Below are 19393 nucleotides of genomic sequence, written 5' to 3'. Positions count from 1 at the left end.
ACCCAGGCATCTTATTCATCAACTTTACCTCTCTGCACCTTGGTTTCTTCTCTTGTAGAGTGAGACTAGAAATTCCTGTCAATAATTTCAAGCCTTTATTTTAAGGGCTTCACAGGTATTACATGGTTTGACCCTTACAACTCCTTCTGAGGTTCTATTATCATTTTGAAGATGGGTAAACCGAGACCCAGAGAGGGTGAACAAATTCCTCATGATCACATAGCTGTCTACTTCACAGGCCCATTGTGGGACCTGCTGGAATAATGAAAGTAAAACTGTTTTGTACTATCAAATGCAGTCATAGGTAGACACAGAATTCATATTCCGATTAGTATGGGTAATGATACCCATATTAGAACAGTAGAGGAGAATGTGGGTTGCAGCCCTGCCATGGAGCTGCCAGGGATCAGCCAATGGCTTTCTTTACATACAAGTGGTCTTTATAGCCCCCATCATAAATCAGGCTAAATCTGGTAATGTCAGGACTTGGAGTGTGAAACAATAGCTCGGTTGAGCCTAGAGAAGTTGGCAGGTGCAGAGCTTGGGCTAGATTTACACCTGGTGGCAAAGCTTCCAAGGAAAACTTCAAAATGACCATCCTGCTGCAGATCCCTGGGAGAGTTAATCAGGGTGTCTTTGCTATCTTCCCCCTTTGGCAACATTCTGGTGGATGCTGCGAGGTCAGGCCCTGACCAGGCCTGGTCCCAGCCAACCTTCACTTCAACTGCTGTGCGGAATGTTTTTTAATTAGGTTCTGTCTCTACAGGCTTGCTTCCTTTTTCTCTTTTGAGTCTAAAAAAAAATCATGTGCAAGTTTAGCCCACGAAAAAGGGGCTCAGTTCTTTTGAATGAGCAGGTGATGACACTTTAGAGAAACAAAGAAAGGGACCTGGGTGCATTACTGGTCATGAAATCCGATAGGCTCGTATTAAGCACCAACTATGAGCTCTTCTAATGAGAACATTCTGACCCAAGGAAGCTGCCAAGCTGGCTAGAGAGACCAAATAGGTAAACAGAGACCAAATATAGCCCCAAAGCCCCATGTGGGCAGCAATTCTGTTTGGTTCTCCATTAGTTCTCGAATGCTTCACACAGTCCTGGCAGGCCCCCTCTTCAGGGCTGGGGTACCAGCTGCTGCTGACGCTGTCCCTCACTGAGAACCACTCTCTGCTGCAGGTACCGCGTGGTCCAAGGTTATGGCCCCTCCCAGGGAAGACAGGAGAAGGAGTCTCTAGCCAATCCCTGGCTGGGGTGATAGTTTAAAGGGCCATCCCTTGCCTTTTTCAGCTCTGAAAGGCGGTCCCAGCCCCAGAGCTCCCTGTGGCCTCAGCAACTGCCTCTGTGTGTCAACTTCCCCTCTATGTCAGTTTCTGGGTGTGTGTGTGTGTGTGTGTGTGTGTTAGCTTGTCCTTCTGTGTCAGCTTCTCCCTCTATGTCAGTTTCTGTGTGTGTGTGTGCGCGCGCACGTGTGTGTGCTAGCTTGTTCCTCTGTATCAGCTTCTCCCTTTATGTTGGGCTCTGTGCGTGTGAGTGTCAGCTTCTACCTCTGTGTCAACTTCTCCCTTGTGTGTCAGCTTCTCTCTCTAGGTCAGCTTCTCTCTGTGTGTGTCGGCTTCTCCGTGTCAGCTTCTCCCTTGCATGTCAGCTTCTCCCTCTGTGTCAGCTTCTCCCTTTTGTGTCAGCTTCTCCCTCTATGTCAGTTTCTGTGTGTGTGTGTGTGTGTGTGTGTGTTAGCTTGTCCCTCTGTGTCAGCTTCTCCCTCTATGCTGGCTTCTCTGTGTGTGTCAGCTTCTCCCTCTGTGTCAGTTTCTGTGTGTGTGTGTGTTAGCTTGTCCCTCTGTGTCAGCTTCTCCCTCTATGTCAGTTTCTCTGTGTGTGTGTCAGCTTCTCCCTTGTGTGTCAGCTTCTCCCTCTATGTCAGTTTGTGTGTGTGTGTGTGTGTGTGTGAGCTTGTCCCTCTGTGTCACTTTCTCCCTCTATGTTGGCTTCTCTGTGTGTGTGTTAGCTTCTCCTTCTGTGTCAACTTCTCCCTTGTGTGTCAGCTTCTCCTGCTATGTCAGCTTCTGTGTGTCAGCTTCTCCCTCTGTGTCAGCTTCTCCCTTCCTTGTATGTCACCTTCTCCCTCTGTGTCAGCTTCTCCCTCGTGTGTCAGCTTCTCCCTTGCGTGTATGCTTCTCCCTCTGCGCCAGCTTCTCCATTATGTGTCAGCTTCTCCCTCTGTTCCAGCTTCTCCCTCGTGTGTTAGCTTCTCTTTCTATGTCAGCTTCTCCCTTGCATGTCAGCTTCTCCCTCTACCCATTCTTCCCTTGCTCACTTCCCGACAGCTGTATCTCCTGGAGCCTCCCAGCAACATACTTTTTTGTGTCAGAGTCTGTTTCTAGGGAGCTCAGCCTGCATCCATGTGGAATGATAAGCACTGCTCCAGTGACTGTATAAATGCCTCTGAGCTCAGAGGAAGGAGCAGTGAACTCTCTTGGGAAGGTCACAGAAATCTTCCCAGGAGAGGTGGTATTTGAGAAGGCCTTAAATTCCCCTTAAGTTTATGCTCTGCTCCTGTTTACTCCTCACTACAACCCTACCAGGCAGGTTCTATCACATTCACATTTGACAGAGGAGGAGACCAAGTCTCAGAGAGCGGAAGTAACCTGAAAAAATCCACACAGCTATGAAGTGGGCCAGGACTTAAACTCTGGTCCCTTTCTCCAAGTTCAGTGCTCTTTCTCCTTGCCAGTCTCCCTGCCTAGACCTCTTGTTCGTGTGGCATTTTGAAGGTTTGAGGGCATTTTCATGCACTGACCTTCACAGCTATGACTCAGGCATGGTTCTCTCCATTTGACAAGTCATTTGGGGCTGCCTACGATTGTGCTGAAGCTAAAGCAAGAGCACAGGACCCGAGGGCCTGAGGCTTGATGAGGGGCAAGAATGTAGAAAGCATGGCATGGCCTCCCACGCCAGCCCCTAGGGCAGCAGCCAGTAAGTTGCAGGGTCCCTAGACGCCACCATCTGGGTCCTTTCCTGGACCCATCAATTCAGCTTTTATCAACAGTGATGAAACACTGGTTGGCTTTCCTCCCCATAGAGAAAATAAGATGGATGGAGCCTGCAAGCTCATTAAGGATAGACGTCATGTCTGTTTTGTTCACCTCTTTATCCATAGTGCCTTCTTATCAGTGCCTGGCACAAACTAATACTACCCACGATGATGGCTAACGCATATATCACACTTATGCCTTGCAGGGGTTCTGAGCACTTTACATATATTTACTCACTAAATCTTCACATCCCCTAGCTAGATAAGTGCCATTATTACCCTCATTTTGCAGATAAGGAAACTAGGCATGGAGAGATGGGCAGTAAATAAATATTTGAGGCATGAATGAATGAGTGAATGAGTGTTAAGAGTCTTATCATACTTCAAGTTACAGAAATAAAAACAATAACTGCAACCCCTTGAGTACCAACAGGAGGTTAAGCACAGGATGTGAATTAGGATTCTCCTTGAATCCTCCCGAATCCTCCCGATGAGGCATATACGATTCATTCCAGTTTACCAGTAAGGGTAATTGAAGCTGGCACAGGTCAGGTCATTTGCCCTGCAAACCGACAGGTCCAAGACTTAACCCCAGGTGTGTCTGACTCCGTAGCTGGCAATCCTAATCCTTGAAAGCTCTCCTGCTTCCGTGCCTATCCAAAACACCACCGAGAAGGCAAAACCCAAAACAGCCCAAGCAGCGAAGCAGGTATCACAACACTCTTGGACTCTTGTTTTAGATGCAGTTCTAACAAGCTGCTCAGCTTCATTTCTCAGGCCCAGCAGCAGGACAGGAATGGAGTTAGAGCAGCTTCTTTTAATAGGAAGGTAAGCGAGGGGTGATTAAAGCGATAATCAACGAAGCCTAGAAGCCTGGGTCACTGTGTGCTGGGGCAGCTGACTCCATCCACATCAAACTAGTGCACCTGTAGCACAATTATTGACTGCGAGTTGCCAAGGAAAGGTAGCACTGCGCAAGAGACTGCAAGGGTGGAGAGCAACTAACTCAGGGGCCTATGTCGAAGAAGAGGGCTGGAGTTGTTCTGCCACTTCCTGACAGATTGAAACGACCTGAGCCTCACCTTCCTCCACTAGAGAGCTGGAGACAATGATTCTGGCCCCCCACAGAATGCCAGCAAGATTCCACAAGCTCCTGAAGGTGAAAATACTTGGTCAACAGTAGCCAAGGTGAGTTACAGTGTTTGATGTGTTCTGCTTAACAAGACTGGAAAGTAGGCTATACATTTTTGGATATTTTCCAACAATACGGGGAAAATAATAAAAAGCTGTGGTACAGTCATGCACCATATAATGACATTTTGGTCCAATGACAGACCACATATACGATGGTGGTCCTATAAGATTATAAGGTAGCTGCGCTATATAGGCATACCATTTTTTTAAATCTTTTATACCATATTTTAAATTGTACATTTTCTATGTTTAGATCTGTTTGGATACACAAATACTTACTATTGTGTTACAATTGCCATTGTGTTACAGTATTTAGAACAGTAACATGCTGTACAGATTTGTGGCCTAGGAGCAACAGGCTATACCATATAACCTAGGTGTGTAGCAGGCTAGACCATCTAGGTTTGGGTAAGCACACTCCACAATGTTTGCACAATGAAAAAATCACCTAGCAATGAAGTTCTCAGCATGTATCCCCATGGTTAAGTGACCCGTGTCTGTACTTCAAGGGTTAAGTTTCATCATCCAGAAACTTCCCTCTTGCAGATCCCCTTAGGAAGCTGATCACAGGAGCCATGACTAACTGCCAGCCTCTTGGCCCTGCTACTAGAATATCCACCTGGTTCACCTTCTGCTTAAAGGTTACCCATGATCTCAATCCACATGTCTAATGAGACCAAGGACAGGCAGAGCAGGACACTGGCTATAGACTCTGAAATCTAGAAGTCACTAATTCAAAATGGGGCCAAACACTCTGTGGGGACAAGCCGCTAAGAAACCGGGGCCCCCGCCTTCAGCCAGCCCCTGGGGAGGTCATTTGGACCCCAAGCCAAATATGGTTGGGGAGGATACCAATTAGCAGCTTGCTGGATCGCTCAGTGGAAACGCTAGCCTTGGAATCAGCACCACCATCATCATTGCTGAGCACGTATCACAAAGTAAGCATTGTGTGGACAAGGCAGGGGATTCCGAGACAGGCAAGTTCCTGCCTTCAAGGAGCTCATAACCTACTGAAGGAGATGTACACTGTAAGTGAAGATGATGCAACAAGTGTTAGCCCTCACTAAGCACTTGGCACGCATGTTACCTCATTTCAGCCGCACAACAATCCTGTGCTTATCATCACCATTCTAGAGATGCAGAAACTGACATCCAGCGAAGGTAAATCATTTACCTAACGTCTTCAGCTGGCAAGTGGTGGAGCCAGGATTGAAACTCAAGCTTTGACGTCAGAGGCCATGCCTGCAGTCCCCACGACCAGTGCAACGGACAGCACAGATAAGGGCCATGGGGGAACACGCAGGTGAGGAGCTTGGGGGTGGGACTCTGGGGTCCAGGATGGGCTTTGGAAACAGCTGGATGCAGGTTGTAAAATTGCTCTGCTGCTCCTTCACCAGGGGGAACCCTGAGGCTCCATTGTTTTCTAAAGCAAAGGAGGGCTATGATGCCTCCATTAAGGGAGCGTTGTGAAGATGAAGGGAGCCGACCTAGCGAGAGTGCACAGCACCATCTTGGGCATGTTCCACTGGACCAAAGGCGACCAGAGAGAGCACATGAGCTTTTGTGGGGAGGCTGTGGTCAGGAAAGGGCTTCACGGAAGAGGTGGCTTTTAAGATGGGCCTTGAAGGATCAGTCATTTTGGCTTAACTTCAAGGAAGAGAGCAGGGTGGGGCAGGCATGGGCAAAGACACTGGAGATGAAAAAGCTGGGGCCCATCTGGGGAGCAAGCTGGCTGCAGCCCAGGGAGAGAGCTGGAGAGTAGATTGGGACATGGCTAGAAAGGAAGGTGAGTCCACATTTCAGCTGGCAGGGCAATGACCTCTGCCCATGTTTACTGAGATCCACTCTGGGTATGTGCCAGACACCAGGCATTATCGGGTCCGTCCTTTGAAGACATCCTCTTTATAGAAGGTCGGGGACAAAGGCAGCAGAGGCACAGCAATGGACTGGCGCCTTCCTTTCCTTCTCTCCTGCCTCCCCCTGGGGCTGGGCATTACACAACACTGGAGAGCAAAAGGCAGGTACTGCTGACGTTAACTGCATGTACTGCTGACATTAAACAGACCGCCATTTCACTGTGCACTGGCAAAGGCGCGCGTGCACACACACACACACACACACACACACACACGCGCGCGCGCGGTTAGAAGCCAGTTTGATTCTCCAAAGGATTGCATAATTCTTAGGTGATTTTAAAATAGCTGATGAAGAATCCACTTTAATCTTTTTTGGGTGGGTGATGAAGGGCTGAAGAGCATCGCTAAGACACTTTTGACAGAATCATTAACAAGAAATAAGCCGCCAGCACTCAGTTGCAAAACCAGCAGCTCCTAAAACCACCATCTTTTACACATTCCGAGGGCCACAGAGGCTTCCTGGATGACCAGAGTGTGTGAGGGGGCAACCCAAGGAAGAGGCCTGGCCCAGCCCAGGCCCTCCCCAGCAACTCCCACGGGTCACAGACTTCCCTTCTGAGACGAGCAGAAACACCACCACTGACATGATTTTCTTTCACGGCCCCCAAAGAACTGCCTTGTCTGTGCCAATCGCTTGGCACCTAATCGTGTCCAGCCTGTGCCTGCTATTCTACCCTGGACTCAAATTGTATTGAAAATAATCTGATTTGTAACTCTTTATCAGTGTGAAATGCATTCTCTCAACCAGACTCTGAACGTCTTGAAAGACGGTTAGAATTGTGCTCTTGTCGCAATCCTGTGTCCACATGTCTGGGACAGAACAGATAGCAAATATTTTGCCACATGCTAGATAATGAATCTACGGTTCTTTTTTTGTTTGTTTTTGGAGAGATAGCATCTCGCCATGTTGCCCATGGCTGGTCTCAAACTCCCAGCTTCAAGTGATCCTCCTGCCTCGGTCTGTCAAAGTGCTGGGATTACAGACGTGAGCCACCACATTTGGCCTGAATCTATGGTTCTTGTGTGTCTACTAACATTAACTTCTAATGATACTGTCAGTAAATTATTCATCTGCGTATCCCATGAGTCTAGAACAGAGCTTGGCAGACAATAGTCCAGTTCAGACTTCTTTTGAAGAAATCTTAATTCCACCTTGGAAGAAAGGCTTCATCCGTGAGGTTGGGACCTGAAGGGTGAGTGGGAATTAGGCAGATGAGGGAGGGTCAGGAGGAATCTTCTACGGTCAGAGGGAGTGTGAGGGTGTGTACATGTGTGGCTGTGTGGCCAGAAACGGGCTTCCAAGCACCCATGGAGGAGCAATTCACCTTGGAGATAATCAGAAGACATTAGAACTGGAGGGAGGGAGGAAAGCAAGGAAGTGTAGGCAGGCAAGTTTGCAGGTCTGATGGCAGAAGGCTGAGGAAGTTTCCATATGATGGCTTCTATTTTCTCTCTGAAGAGGGCAGTAAAGGTATCTTCTAAGAGGGAGGAGGGAGGGAGGTGGGAGAGGGAGAGGTGGGAGGTTTCGCAAGCAAAACAACGTTTTGAAATAGCCATTGAGAAGAAAGGAGAGGCTGGGCGAGGTGGCTCATGTCTGTAATCCCAGCACTTTGGGAGGCTGAGGCGGGAGGATCACTTGAGCCCAAGACTTCAAGACCAACCTCAGCAACATGGCAGAACCCCATTCTACAAAAAATAATAAAAATTAGCCAAGCTTGGTGGTGCATGCCTGTAGTCCCAGCTACAAGGGAGGCTGAGCTGGGGAGGTCCAGGCTGCAGTGAGCTGTGATTGCACCACCGCACTCCAGCCTGGGTGAAGGGGCGAGACCCTGTCTCCCCTTGAAAAAGAAGAAAGGAGGGAGAGAGAACCCAGTGGTCGGTTGGGGATGGAAGTGCAGGGCTGAGAGTCTAATTGAGGTTAGAGACCTCGTGTTTCTGTTACACCAAGGTGTGTGGCTGGCCAAGACTTCTTCAGTACCCGTGTGTAGGTGGACTGGTTTGGCTTGAGGTTTCATCAGATGGAAGGACAGCAGGACTCGGGCAGGGAGGATCCTTTTGAGAATGCCGAGGTAATGGGCCAGGATAGGGAAGAAGCAGATTGATAGCGAGGGGGAAAGTGGAGACAGCAATGGACAGGAAACCCAAAGATGGTGAAAAACAGATACAGCGGAAGTGACTCAAGTGGCTGGAAGTGGAAGAGATTGTGGCTGGGGACATCAAAGGAGGTGCAGATGTTGTTGATAAGGTTCCCAGTGTGGCCCCGGAGTGGGAAGCTGATGTGAAAAGAGGTCAGGGAACTGGCGCTGAAAGGGCTGTACTGAGGATGGGGGCCCTGCTCCCCGCAACTCAGATACCCTAGAACCATCCACTCAGAGTCTAGGGTTCCGAGAATCCATCAGTCCCACAGCCTCATTTTAAAACCAGGGACACTGAGAGGGTCAGGGCCTGACCCAAGGTGAGAAACGGGTTTTGAGACTAGTGGTGCTGCTCCCCGCTCCTCCATGTCCCGGCCAGGGCTCTCCCTCTCCCAGACACTCTCCCCCAGAGAGAAACAGAGGCAGGTGACGCTAGGAAGAGGAGGAGAGAAGGAGGCCGCGGGTCCCTGTCGCCTCCAGGCCAGGCAATCCACTCCAGGCTCGCAATCCACCGACCTGGAGTTCACGGCCTCCGCCCTCCTGGCCCAGCGGCCCCCACCCGACCCCACCCGACCCAGGCCGGTTCCGGTCACGCCGGAAGCACGTGGCCCCCCACCCTGCGGCGTTGCCCGGGAGACCAGGGTTGTTTACCAGCAGGACAGAGCCGGGCGCAGGCGGCGGATGGAGCGGAACGGCTAGGTGAGCGCGGCTGCCCGATCCCGCGGCCTGCCCTTGGCCTCCGCCAGGCCTGGAAGGGGCCGGGGGAGGCCAGTCCCCGAGCCCCCAGCACATCACCCGGGAGGGCCTCCCCAGACCCAGCCCGGGGGACGCAAACCCCGGGAGACAGGCGAGGAGCCTGGAGAAACGTCTGCTCCCGAGGCAAAGCAAGCCTGGCCAGAGCTCACCTTTACCAAAATAGGGTGACTCCCGGGCTCTGCAGAAACCGAGGGACCTATGCAACCGCTGGGCCATGCCCTCCAGGCTGGGATGTAGCGACGGGGACACAGACCCAGGGAGAGAAAAGGATGTCCCAGTCTCCGGCAGGGCAGAGACGAGAACCAGAGGGCCCCTCCCCCAGTCCTGTGCTCTTTCACTGAAGTCAATTCTCGCTTTCTAAACGCTCTTTCTCGCCCCTCCCCCAGATCCCTTCTCTGCCCCTTAAGCCTGTTGCCTTCTAGGGCGCTGGAACTTGGACTTAACTGAGATATCCCCACCACCTCCCTGCCCTTCTGACGCTGGAATCATCCCCAGTTCTCTATCCAAACATTTGATCACTTGGTGGCTTGTGGTTCAGTGTGGCACTCTGCATAGGACAGTGTATTCTAATCCCTAGTTTGGGGTAGAACTGGGAATGGTACCAGAGTTTTTTCATTCTCAGGCCAACCACCATCTCCTGTTGGTTCTTCAGAGCATTTTTATCCTGAAAGCCTGGTGGGGGTGTGGGTTGGGGGGGGCGGGATGGCAACGGATAGGATTAACTGATACAGTTTGAAAAGACCAATTCAAATGCATGTATCTTGGTATATACCAGCAGATGGGATGTAGGTGGTTATATTTTACTGCATATACTGTAGGCTTAGACTTGGGTTGTGAGTGAACTAGGGTGGTCTGACCCTGTGGTGGGTGGTGGGCACCCTTAGAAAGCAGGAGCCCTGCTTTAGCTTCTCCTATCCACATTTCCTTCTTTCCAGTTGATTTGGTGGTGAATCTTAAGGAATGGGCACCTGCCCTTCTGGCAACTTCTTGGAAACAGTTGGCAGTGTTTGCTTCCTGACTCCTAGCAGGCCGCTGGGGTGCAGCTATTGTGTTTAAGTAAACAGGCCACTCGCCTATTCAGCTTGGCAGCTTGATAGATGCCTACGCCTAGATCTTGTCAAATCGGTTTGTGGTTGAGCGGCTGCCAGGCCTAGAGGTGGTGAAGTGAACTGAGCAGGGAGAATCATGGCTGCTGCCTCAATCCTGGACTGAGGGTGGTGGGCAGAGTTCAGGACCTGAGGTGTGAATATAAAGGCACAGTTGGCCCAGATCCCCAAACACCTGTTTCCCCCACCGCCCCATCCCTGTGTGATGGATGCTGGGGAGAGCTGGTGTTCCCTCCGTGTAACAGATGGTCCCTGTGCTCGGGAGGAGGCAGTGGGTTATGAAAGCAGGTTGGATATAATGGTTTTACCTGAAGGAGGTGTTAGTCTCTAAATAACCATGAGTGGGCTCCTAGGAATTAGTCATAATTGAGGTTTTTCTCTGAGATAGCTCACAGTCATGTTATCTTATGACCAGGGTGTCTTGAATATGACACCCCCTGAACATGGATAATTATATAGAACCAAAAGGTATAGAAAGTGCATGCACATACTCAAGTTTTACTGTTAAAAATAATCCCGCAGAGAGCCTGTGAGAACACATGACTCTCCTCATCAAAGTTGTTAAGGAAGAGGTTTCTAAGTTACCAAACTCACTGACAGTTAAACCTTCCTGAGGCATGTGTGGGTGTTGGAAGCCAAGCCTGTGATAATTCTGTAGAAGCTGTGGCAAATTAATAGCCATTCCACAAGTGGGGAGGGTGGGCCGAGAGGGGCGTGGGTTTGCCTGTGGAGCTTATCTTTGGCAGAACAGTTGGACAGTTATGACCTTCTCCTGCCATCCTGAGTGAAAGTGCAGAGCTGCTAATTGCCAGAGAAAGACTTGAGAAGGAGACTAAAGGGGGAAAAACACATTCTTCACAGTTGATCAGAAAATAGATGAAATTAACAAGGAGATGGGCAGTCTTTTTTGATGCCAAAAGTTTGCTAAGGAGAAGGCTCCTGAGCTACTAGCAGCCAGACTGGGTGTGAAAGACGAGGGAGAAGTGGAAAATGGGAGTGGAGAGAGACTCAGGCTGTGAGTAGAATGCAGCAGACATAGAGGCCTTTAAAAGAGGGTAGCTTTGTCCAAGATTTTGAATTGAGCAGGACATCAGGAAGATATAGGGATAATGTGTTGCGTTTGGTCCTGGTCTGAGTGGAGAGGAAGCAGATACTCCTTAAAATTAGGCAGCAGTGGTTACATGTGCAGAATGGTAAGGTTGGAATACAAACCCTGAGAGGCTCAGATTACATTGTTCAAGATTTTGTGATGAAAGGAGTGAATTTGCAGGAAGTGCAAATCATTCTGCAGGAAGTGAATTTGAGGTAAGTAAAATGTGGAATTAGAAGAGAAGTGATCAACTCGGGATTTTATTTTCACATGTTTTGAGGCAACTGCATAGGTGGTAGCTCATTGCAGTCCACCTCCCTGCATTTCTGTGCAGTGGACAGGGCAGGCATGAGTTTCAGGACTCACCCAGCTGGTTGACCAGGAGTAGAATCACCGAGGACACAAGGGGAAAAGTTCTAGAGCAAAACAAGGAAGGCTTTTAAACTTAGCACATAGGAAGCACTAAACAGACAACCCGAAGCAAACAACGATGACAACAAAAAATGCTTAACATTTAATTAAGTTTCTACCATGCACTAAGCCTGGTGCTTCCCGCCTTACCTACATTATTTCATGTTATTATCCTCATGTTACAGACAAAAAGACTGATGTTCTGAGGTATTTAAGTAATACCTCTAAGATCATTTAGCTAATTTGATAGATGAGGAAAGTTTTGTGCCAGAAAGGTAGAGTGATTGCCCCTTGATCAGGTAGCTAGCCAGTGGCAGAGAAGCTGAAATTGAACCCACACTTTGTGACACCTGGTCCTCTGTCCTTTGCTCCCAAATATGCTGTTTCTTGGGGACCATGAATCACTGGAAAGTCACCAGAAGGTCTTTAGAAGGCTAGGAGAGGCCAGGTCAGCTTTCAAGCAGAGAAGGCAGGAGTCACAGTGGTGGTCAGGATTCAGAGGGAGGCAGGGAGCCCAATAAGATGTCTGCAATGTTTAGGGAAAGATGGAACTGGAGATTGGGAGGAGGAGGTGCTGGTAGTAGTGTTAGTGAAGTGGCCACCAAGATGGCAATGAAAGAGGAGGTGTCATGGTTTAGCAATTCCGGGTCTGCACACAGAAATGTTCACGCCTCCCACCATGCTTCAGTTCATTGCTCCTGGTGGATTTAACCAGCACTCACACAGACTTTTGGTGGGAGATCCAAATACAGAGGCCCCAGGGTGCCTATCAGGTAGCTGGGAAGACAGAAGTCTGAACAGCTCGGGAGGCTGAGGCACAAGAATTGCTTGAACCTGGGAGGCGGAGATTGCAGTGAGCTGAGATGGTGCCACTGCATTGCAGCCTGAGTGAAGGAGTGAGACTCTGTCTCAAAAAAAAAAGAAAAAAAGAAATGTGAGCAGCTAGCAGACATACAGAATGTGATGTGCTGGGCTCAGGAAGCAGCTTGTATGGGTACAGAGGACACAGGACCGGGTGTCACAAGACCTGGGTCCTATCTCCAGCTCTGCCACCAGCTGGCTGTGTGACCATCGGGAAATCACTCTACCTTTCTGGCTCATACATCTGTAGAATTAGCATGCGCCCAGAGTTGCTGTAGGACAGGGACCAACAAATGATGGCCCACAGCCCAAATCCGGCCCGTCACCTATTTTGTGTGGCTCATGAACTAAGAATAGCTTTCACATTTTTAAATCATTGAAAAAGAATCAAAAGAGAGTATTTTGTGACACATGAAAATTATCTGAAATTCAAATTTCAGAGTCCAAAAATGAAGTTTTATTGAAACACAGCAGGTTTTCTGGTTTGTACCAGAAACTTCCCCCCTCCTAAAAGAATAAGAATTAGTCCCCCACCTTAATCACGCTCTGGTGCAATAATTTTTATTTTCTTCATAGCGGTTGTTACCCTTTGAAAATATCTATTTACTTGTGGGTTTTAACCCCTGTCTTTCCTCACTATAATAATTTACATTGCAAGGACTTCAGTTTGCTGATCTCTCGCAAGTGCCTAAAATAAATGAATGCATGCCTGAATGAATAAATTGCAGCTGGTGCCCCTTACTAGATGCCAGAAATTTGTGCTTATTCTGGGCACTCAGGGAGGGAATGGCTTGGATCTAGGAGTCCCAGGAAGTTTAACCCACGGTCTCCTGTTTTTTTCCTGCTTCCTTAGGGGTCTTGAGAAGCAATGGCCACAGAAGCCCCTGTGAATATAGCACCACCTGAGTGTAGCACTGTTGTCAGCACAGCAGTTGACAGCCTCATTTGGCAGCCAAACTCACTAAATATGCACATGATAAGGCCCAAGTCCGCCAAGGGACGGACAAGACCGAGTCTGCAGAAATCCCAGGGCGCGGAGGTGTGTGCTCATCATATACCATCTCCGCCTCCAGCCATTCCCTATGAGTTGCCAAGCAGCCAAAAACCAGGAGCCTGTGCACCCAAATCTCCAAACCAGGGAGCTTCTGATGAGATCCCTGAGCTGCTGCAGCAGGTACCCATTGGGGCTTCCTCTTCTCTCAATAAGTATCCAGTCCTTCCTTCCATCAACAGAAAGAACCTGGAGGAGGAGGCTGTGGAAACCGTTGCCAAAAAGGCCAGCTCACTGCAACTGAGCAGTATCCGGGCTCTTTACCAAGAGGAGACGGGCACCATGAAGACAAGTGAAGAAGATTCCAGAGCTCGAGCTTGTGCCGTGGAGAGGAAATTCATCGTCCGAACCAAGAAACAGGGCTCTTCCAGGGCTGGAAATCTGGAGGAACCATCGGACCAAGAACCAAGGTTGCTGCTTGCTGTTAGATCACCAACAGGCCAAAGGTTTGTACACCATTTCCGGCCAACAGATGATTTGCAAACCATTGTTGCTGTGGCCGAACAGAAAAACAAAACCTCCTACCGACACTGCAGCATTGAAACAATGGAGGTGCCCAGGAGGCGATTTTCTGACCTCACCAAATCTCTGCAAGAGTGCAGAATCCCCCACAAGTCTGTGCTGGGCATCTCACTGGAAGATGGGGAAGGGTGGCCCTGAGTCCACAGCCACCCAGCTGAGGTCCTGGGTCTCTGAGCAAAGGAGCATGCTTGGGCGTTGTGGCCTCCTAGGCAGCCTGTTTCAAGTGCCATGTGGACCTGGTGCAGCTGGGAAGCTTGGGACTCTCGTCTCCACTGCGTGTCCTCTGAAGCAGTGAAGTCTGTGCCTATGCCGAGCGCGCTAAGAAGTCTCCCTTCCAGCTGTTCCATTCTCTCCACCACCAGCGTAACTGGCAAGTTACCAAGGTTGTTCCTGAAACAGCAGTGATCATGACTTCTCCTTTCCAGAGTTTTGGGTCCTTCTGAATTAATGGTCCTTTTGGAACACCAGCTTGCCTTTACAGTGAACTGTGATTCTCTTGAAGCCAATGCTTTCCTGTCTGTATTTGATGCAGGATTAAACACTTCCCAGAGAGGATTCTAGTCTGGTAAATAACCACAGTGTAGGAACTATCTAACTGGCATTTGTGTTTCTTGTGAGTATTTTAAAGAAACAGGCCGTTGACCCCATCTTTGGAAGTAGCCCTTTGCCATGCATGGTCAGTTTCTTAGGGATTTACTATTTGTGTGAGGTGACATCTAAGGGAAGAATGGGTTTTCTTCCCCAAAACATCAGCATTTCTAAAATAGTCCTAAAGCTTGAAAGTAAGTTGCTTCCATGAGCATGGATTACCCAGTAGCTACTTTTTAATAGAGACTGACTAGGTTTACAACTTCTGGGAGCTACTCTGTGGGCTGAATTCTTCCAAAACTGAGAAAAGCCAGTGCAATCTGATTTCTTTTGCTTTTGTCAGTAATGGAATCTTTTGTTTTTAAAATGTACAAACCTATAAGTCTAAACAGGTTTGTACTGACAACCTCCTTGGCTTATTTGGGGGTGGAGCAATTGTTTTATTCCCCAGTTTCAGTGCGTTGCCCACTTCAAACATGGCGTGTCCTTTGGAGCTGTGACAGAGGTGCCCGTTCTGACTTAGAACCTCTGGAGGAGGAGGGGGGTGCCTTGGTCTCGTGTTACTTTGCTGTGCCTGTGCTGAGAGACCATGTGCCCGAGCATCTGGTTGACCGGCATGAAGTACATCAGCCTGTCTTAGCCTGAGCTGCTTTGAAGACCGTGGGGTCTTGTGTTTCCGACTTTGAAGTGCTGATGTGGACAGTTTGCCAATGTTCTCTTCCATTGCAAGTTCAGCCAGACTCCATGACTCATCTGATCCCTTTTATGGCCAAATCATCCTTCAGAGTAGGGAACACTCAGACATTCTGTGCATGTTGTTCCCCCAAAGCATGGTCATCACAAAGTCCTGAGTTCTGGTGTGTGCTCCCGCCTCCTGGGTATACAGAGAGAAGGCAGGAATCAGGAGTTCCAAAAGCATATAAATGTGGCTACCCCAGCAACAAGCGCATCCTGTGCTCACATAAGGTGCATGGCTGGGAGTGTTTTTTCTCGCACGCTGAGGCTTAGTGGAGATGGGCACCACTACCATTTGCTCAGAAGAAGGCTGGTCTGGTCCTAACTGCATCCCAGACTGCCCAGATCATTCTAGAATAGGTTATTTCTGAATGTTTTACAGAATTTCTTAATACCATCCTGGTTTGGTCAGCCATTCCTTTGATTGGAAAGGTCAGCTGGGGCCAGTGGTGCCTCAGGCAGGCCCACACAACTGGCCACCTCTTCCCGTTAATGACCACAGCAGACAAAATTTGAGCCCAGCACCTAAAAGTACAGGAATTTCACTTCCCACCAGGACTCGAGCACATAACTCTGTGTCTGATCTAGGAGGCTGGGGGAAGAGCCTCACATAAAGTCACACCTACTCTGTGGTAAGAATAAAATCCCACCCACCTGGGACTTGGTAATTTCTCCAGACAGGAAAGCTTTAGAAACTTGAGTGAAATGGAGCAAGCTTGAAGGAGTTAGAATCTTCTGTGCTTAGGGTTTGCTGCTGCTGGTGAGCTTAGAATTTTGGGGTTGGGAAAAAGTGGAAGGCATAAGCATAGAAATATTTTAGGATATTTTAGGATATGTGAATAAAGCTAGACTCAAACCATCATAATAAACATTTTTTTTTTGGACAAAAGATGATACTAACGATAAAAACCAACTTGTGTGAAACTGAGTCAGTGGAGAAGTGCATCTCGTATTTTAACCTAAGACTTCAGCTCCCACACACGACTGGACAGAGGGGTGTGTTAGCCTGATCTTCAGTTTTCTCACTGGGAAAGCACTTGTTCCACTGTTAGAACCAAGTCCTCCTCCCCGGACACTTCTGATGCCCACTGCAGAAGCTCCGGGGCTCCTGCTCTCAGCTTCTGTCACAGCACTTAGCTTGTCTGGATAAGAGTCACCTGAATTTTTCCTAAACATCATTCCAAGTACTCTGATTTTGGGGATTGGCAAGAACAAGCTAAATCAGAATTCCGAGTTTCTGATGGCTCTACATGTTGCATTGCAGCTGAGGCCCCGTGTCCTAAATGGGTTCGACCGGCCTAGCACACTCCTCTTGGTGGCTTTGGGTGGGTCAGCCTTGCCCAATTTGGGGTCATAGACCTCAGTTATTCATTTAACCAATGGCCATTGAGGGCTTACCCAGTGCCACACTTTGAGACAAGCATGGGTGTCCTGAAAAGAAAGTGTTGGCAAGAAAACATGAACCCACCATTGGACTCTCAACTCAAACCTTACTGAAGTCAGTGGCTATAGCTTTATCTGCAAAGGACCCCAAAGTGAGGATCCCACACTGTTACTGCTGGCTCTTCATCCCACCCTCTGGAGATGCTAAGGAAACTCTTCCCCACCTTTTCTAGTGATGGAGTAGGAACTTTGCATAGGACAAACCTTCACGATAGGTTACTCTAGTATATTCCCTCATAAAGTCCAATAGGTAAATTAGTCTTGGCAGCAGAAGGAACAGCAGGAGAAGTAAGTGATTCATCATCTAGAATCCAGAAAATTTGCACCAACAGATGGCAGGTGGTTATAACACAACAGTTCTTGCCCTGAGAATATCTGGGGACCCAGCCAACAGCCTTCAAGGCAGGGCACTCCTGCGGAAGAGATGGCTTGTGAACATGACTGTGGACCCAGAGTCACCCCAGAGCTCCCATATAAAATGCTTCACAGACAGAGAAACTAAGAGCAGCCTTGGGGCATTCATTCCAATTAATAACCTTAAAGACTAGAGCCAGATCCACCTGCATTACAAAAGCAGGCATTCAAGGAACTAAACTTTGCTTTTGTTCATGCTCTTACCTGCCGTTTTAAATGGGTTTCTAATGTCAAATAAAGCCACCCTGCCTCTTGGGACAAAGATGTTTCTCTTTACTTAATTTTAAAAATAAAATCCTCATAAGTTCAGATGAAAGAGACTTTTACATGATAAGAGGATCTACTTTTCTACCTTTTAAACGGAATAATGAAGACAGCTATATTATTTTGCTTTAGCATTAGTTTAGAAGTCATTCCAAGAATTAAGCAGGAACATCTGTTTTCTTAGTCCATTAAGGCAACACCCCACAATAAAGTTAAAAGTTCACGAGCCTATTGACTCTCATCCAGAAACCAGAACCAACCAAACCCCACCATATAACAGGGAAGGCCTGAGGTCGCTTCGGAGGAGTTAGCAATCAAAGGAGAACAGACTTTTGGTGACTCAGTTACCAACATACAACACTCATAAAACTAAAATTGGGTGTTTTATTTTTTGTCTACACGGTGGCGTGCCACTTTCCTTTCCTGATTAGGGAAGCTTCTCCCAGCCCTTTCTGACGTTCATCTGTGTGCCTTTATGTTCAAACAGTTTAGGAAGCAGCAGCCCTCCTAACAGTCGACGCGGAAGCACAAATCTCTGGAGGTATTTTTGGACACACTTAAATCCTATCCCAAGAGGCTGAACGACTGTGGTGACAAATGCCCACGGGTAAAACTGAGCAGGCCTCATTCAGACTGTCCTGCTCAGAGGCGCCCTCTGGCTGCCGTGTTGAGGGGCTGGGGTGGAAGATGGAAGACCGAGTGCTGGAGGTGTGAAGGTGACCAGAGAGAGGTGATGGTGGTTCGGGCCAGGGTGGTAGCCAGAGATGTCATGAGAGGTGGCCAGATTCTGGACATATAATCCATTTTCTTAAAGAAAAAATAAAAGGATAGTTTGACAAGTTGGGATTCACCCAGGTGGACTTAGCTTGACCAATATCGCCAGCGTGGATTGTTTCTGCAAAAACAAACAAGCAAACAACCACCACGGCAGCAAAGCACGTGGCAGGCAGGGGAAAGACACTGACCAGCAGGAACATTCCCATCAAGGAAATGCACGAGTGTTTTTGGACAAAGTGTACAGAGAAAATCAAAGCTATTCATTGTTTTAATTAAGATAAAGCTAAGGTCACTGTTTCACTTAATGTTTAGATATAAGTTAAAAGTATCATCTAACTCTAGGGGTATGATATGACTGCTGACCAAGGTTACTTAATAAGAAATCCTTGTTCTAGTTAAATACACTGTTTATCTCTATCTCCTGTCCTTCATCCCTCCCTTTCTTGCCACCCTTCCCTCCATTTATTCCAGTCCAGCAGCTGACTGGGGATGCATTTCTTCTTGGGAAGGCAAACAAAGCCATCATTCTGGGGCTTAATTAATAAAGCTCCTAGTTTCATAGTTTTCATGCTCACCTCGTGTTTATATGAGGGGATCTGTGCAGTGGGGCCTTGGTCCCTTTTGTGACTGGCTAAGAGCTGCGTCTCTCTGACATTTGTTCTCTTTGATAGGAGATGTAGATGTCATGGGTCCACTCTGGCTGGTGAGCACCTCCAGCAGACAGCCTGGGTCTGCTCTAGCTCTAGCCACTGTTAACAAGAATGGCCAGCCACCTGCACACAAACCCTGGGAGAATGGCGGGGGTGCCCACCCTGCCAGCTGGGACATATTCTCTGGAAACTGCTGCCCCCACCCCACCACCTGCATACAACCCTGGGATCCTGAGGATATCAGCCCAGACCAGACATAAGCATACCAGGTCCCGAAGACTCTGGATCTGGACTCTTGGCCACTCTGTAGAGGATTTCCCCAGCTGAGGCCTGGACCGCAGCTCGTTCTTTTCCTTCTTCTTCTTTTTTTTTTTTTTTAGATGGAGTCTCACTCTGTCACCCAGGCTGGAGTGCAGTGGCGCGATCTCGGCTCACTGCAACCTCAGCAT

The 19393-nt window shown here is 48.5% G+C and overlaps 1 protein-coding gene across 3 annotated transcripts; it reads left to right on the top strand.

Moving 5' to 3' along the window:
* Window positions 1-5382: 5382 nt before the first annotated feature.
* UBXN10 (UBX domain protein 10) lies at window positions 5383-18860 on the top strand. 3 transcript variants are annotated; one of them, XM_019019830.4, is made up of 2 exons: window positions 5383-5528; window positions 13354-18860. In XM_019019830.4, the coding sequence occupies exon 2, from the start codon at window positions 13369-13371 to the stop codon at window positions 14209-14211; it is 843 nt and encodes a 280-aa protein (XP_018875375.1). In that variant the 5' UTR covers window positions 5383-5528; window positions 13354-13368; the 3' UTR covers window positions 14212-18860. The 3 variants fall into 3 exon arrangements, with proteins under 3 accessions (XP_018875375.1, XP_018875364.1, XP_018875369.1); XM_019019819.4 differs by lacking the exon at window positions 5383-5528 and adding an exon at window positions 8901-8975; XM_019019824.4 differs by lacking the exon at window positions 5383-5528 and adding an exon at window positions 10763-11443.
* The last annotated feature ends 533 nt before the right edge of the window (window positions 18861-19393 follow it).

The sequence above is a fragment of the Gorilla gorilla genome, chromosome 1, assembly GCF_029281585.2.
Source record: "Gorilla gorilla gorilla isolate KB3781 chromosome 1, NHGRI_mGorGor1-v2.1_pri, whole genome shotgun sequence".
NCBI classification, from domain to species: domain Eukaryota; kingdom Metazoa; phylum Chordata; class Mammalia; order Primates; family Hominidae; genus Gorilla; species Gorilla gorilla.
Note: the sequence above shows the minus strand (reverse complement) of the source record. Positions and strands in the feature narration are given on the sequence as shown.

What these genes read in the sequence shown, in the direction of transcription:
- UBXN10 (XM_019019830.4), top strand. Translation starts at nt 13,369, where the DNA reads ATGGCCACAGAAGCCCCTGTGAATATAGCACCACCTGAGTGTAGCACT.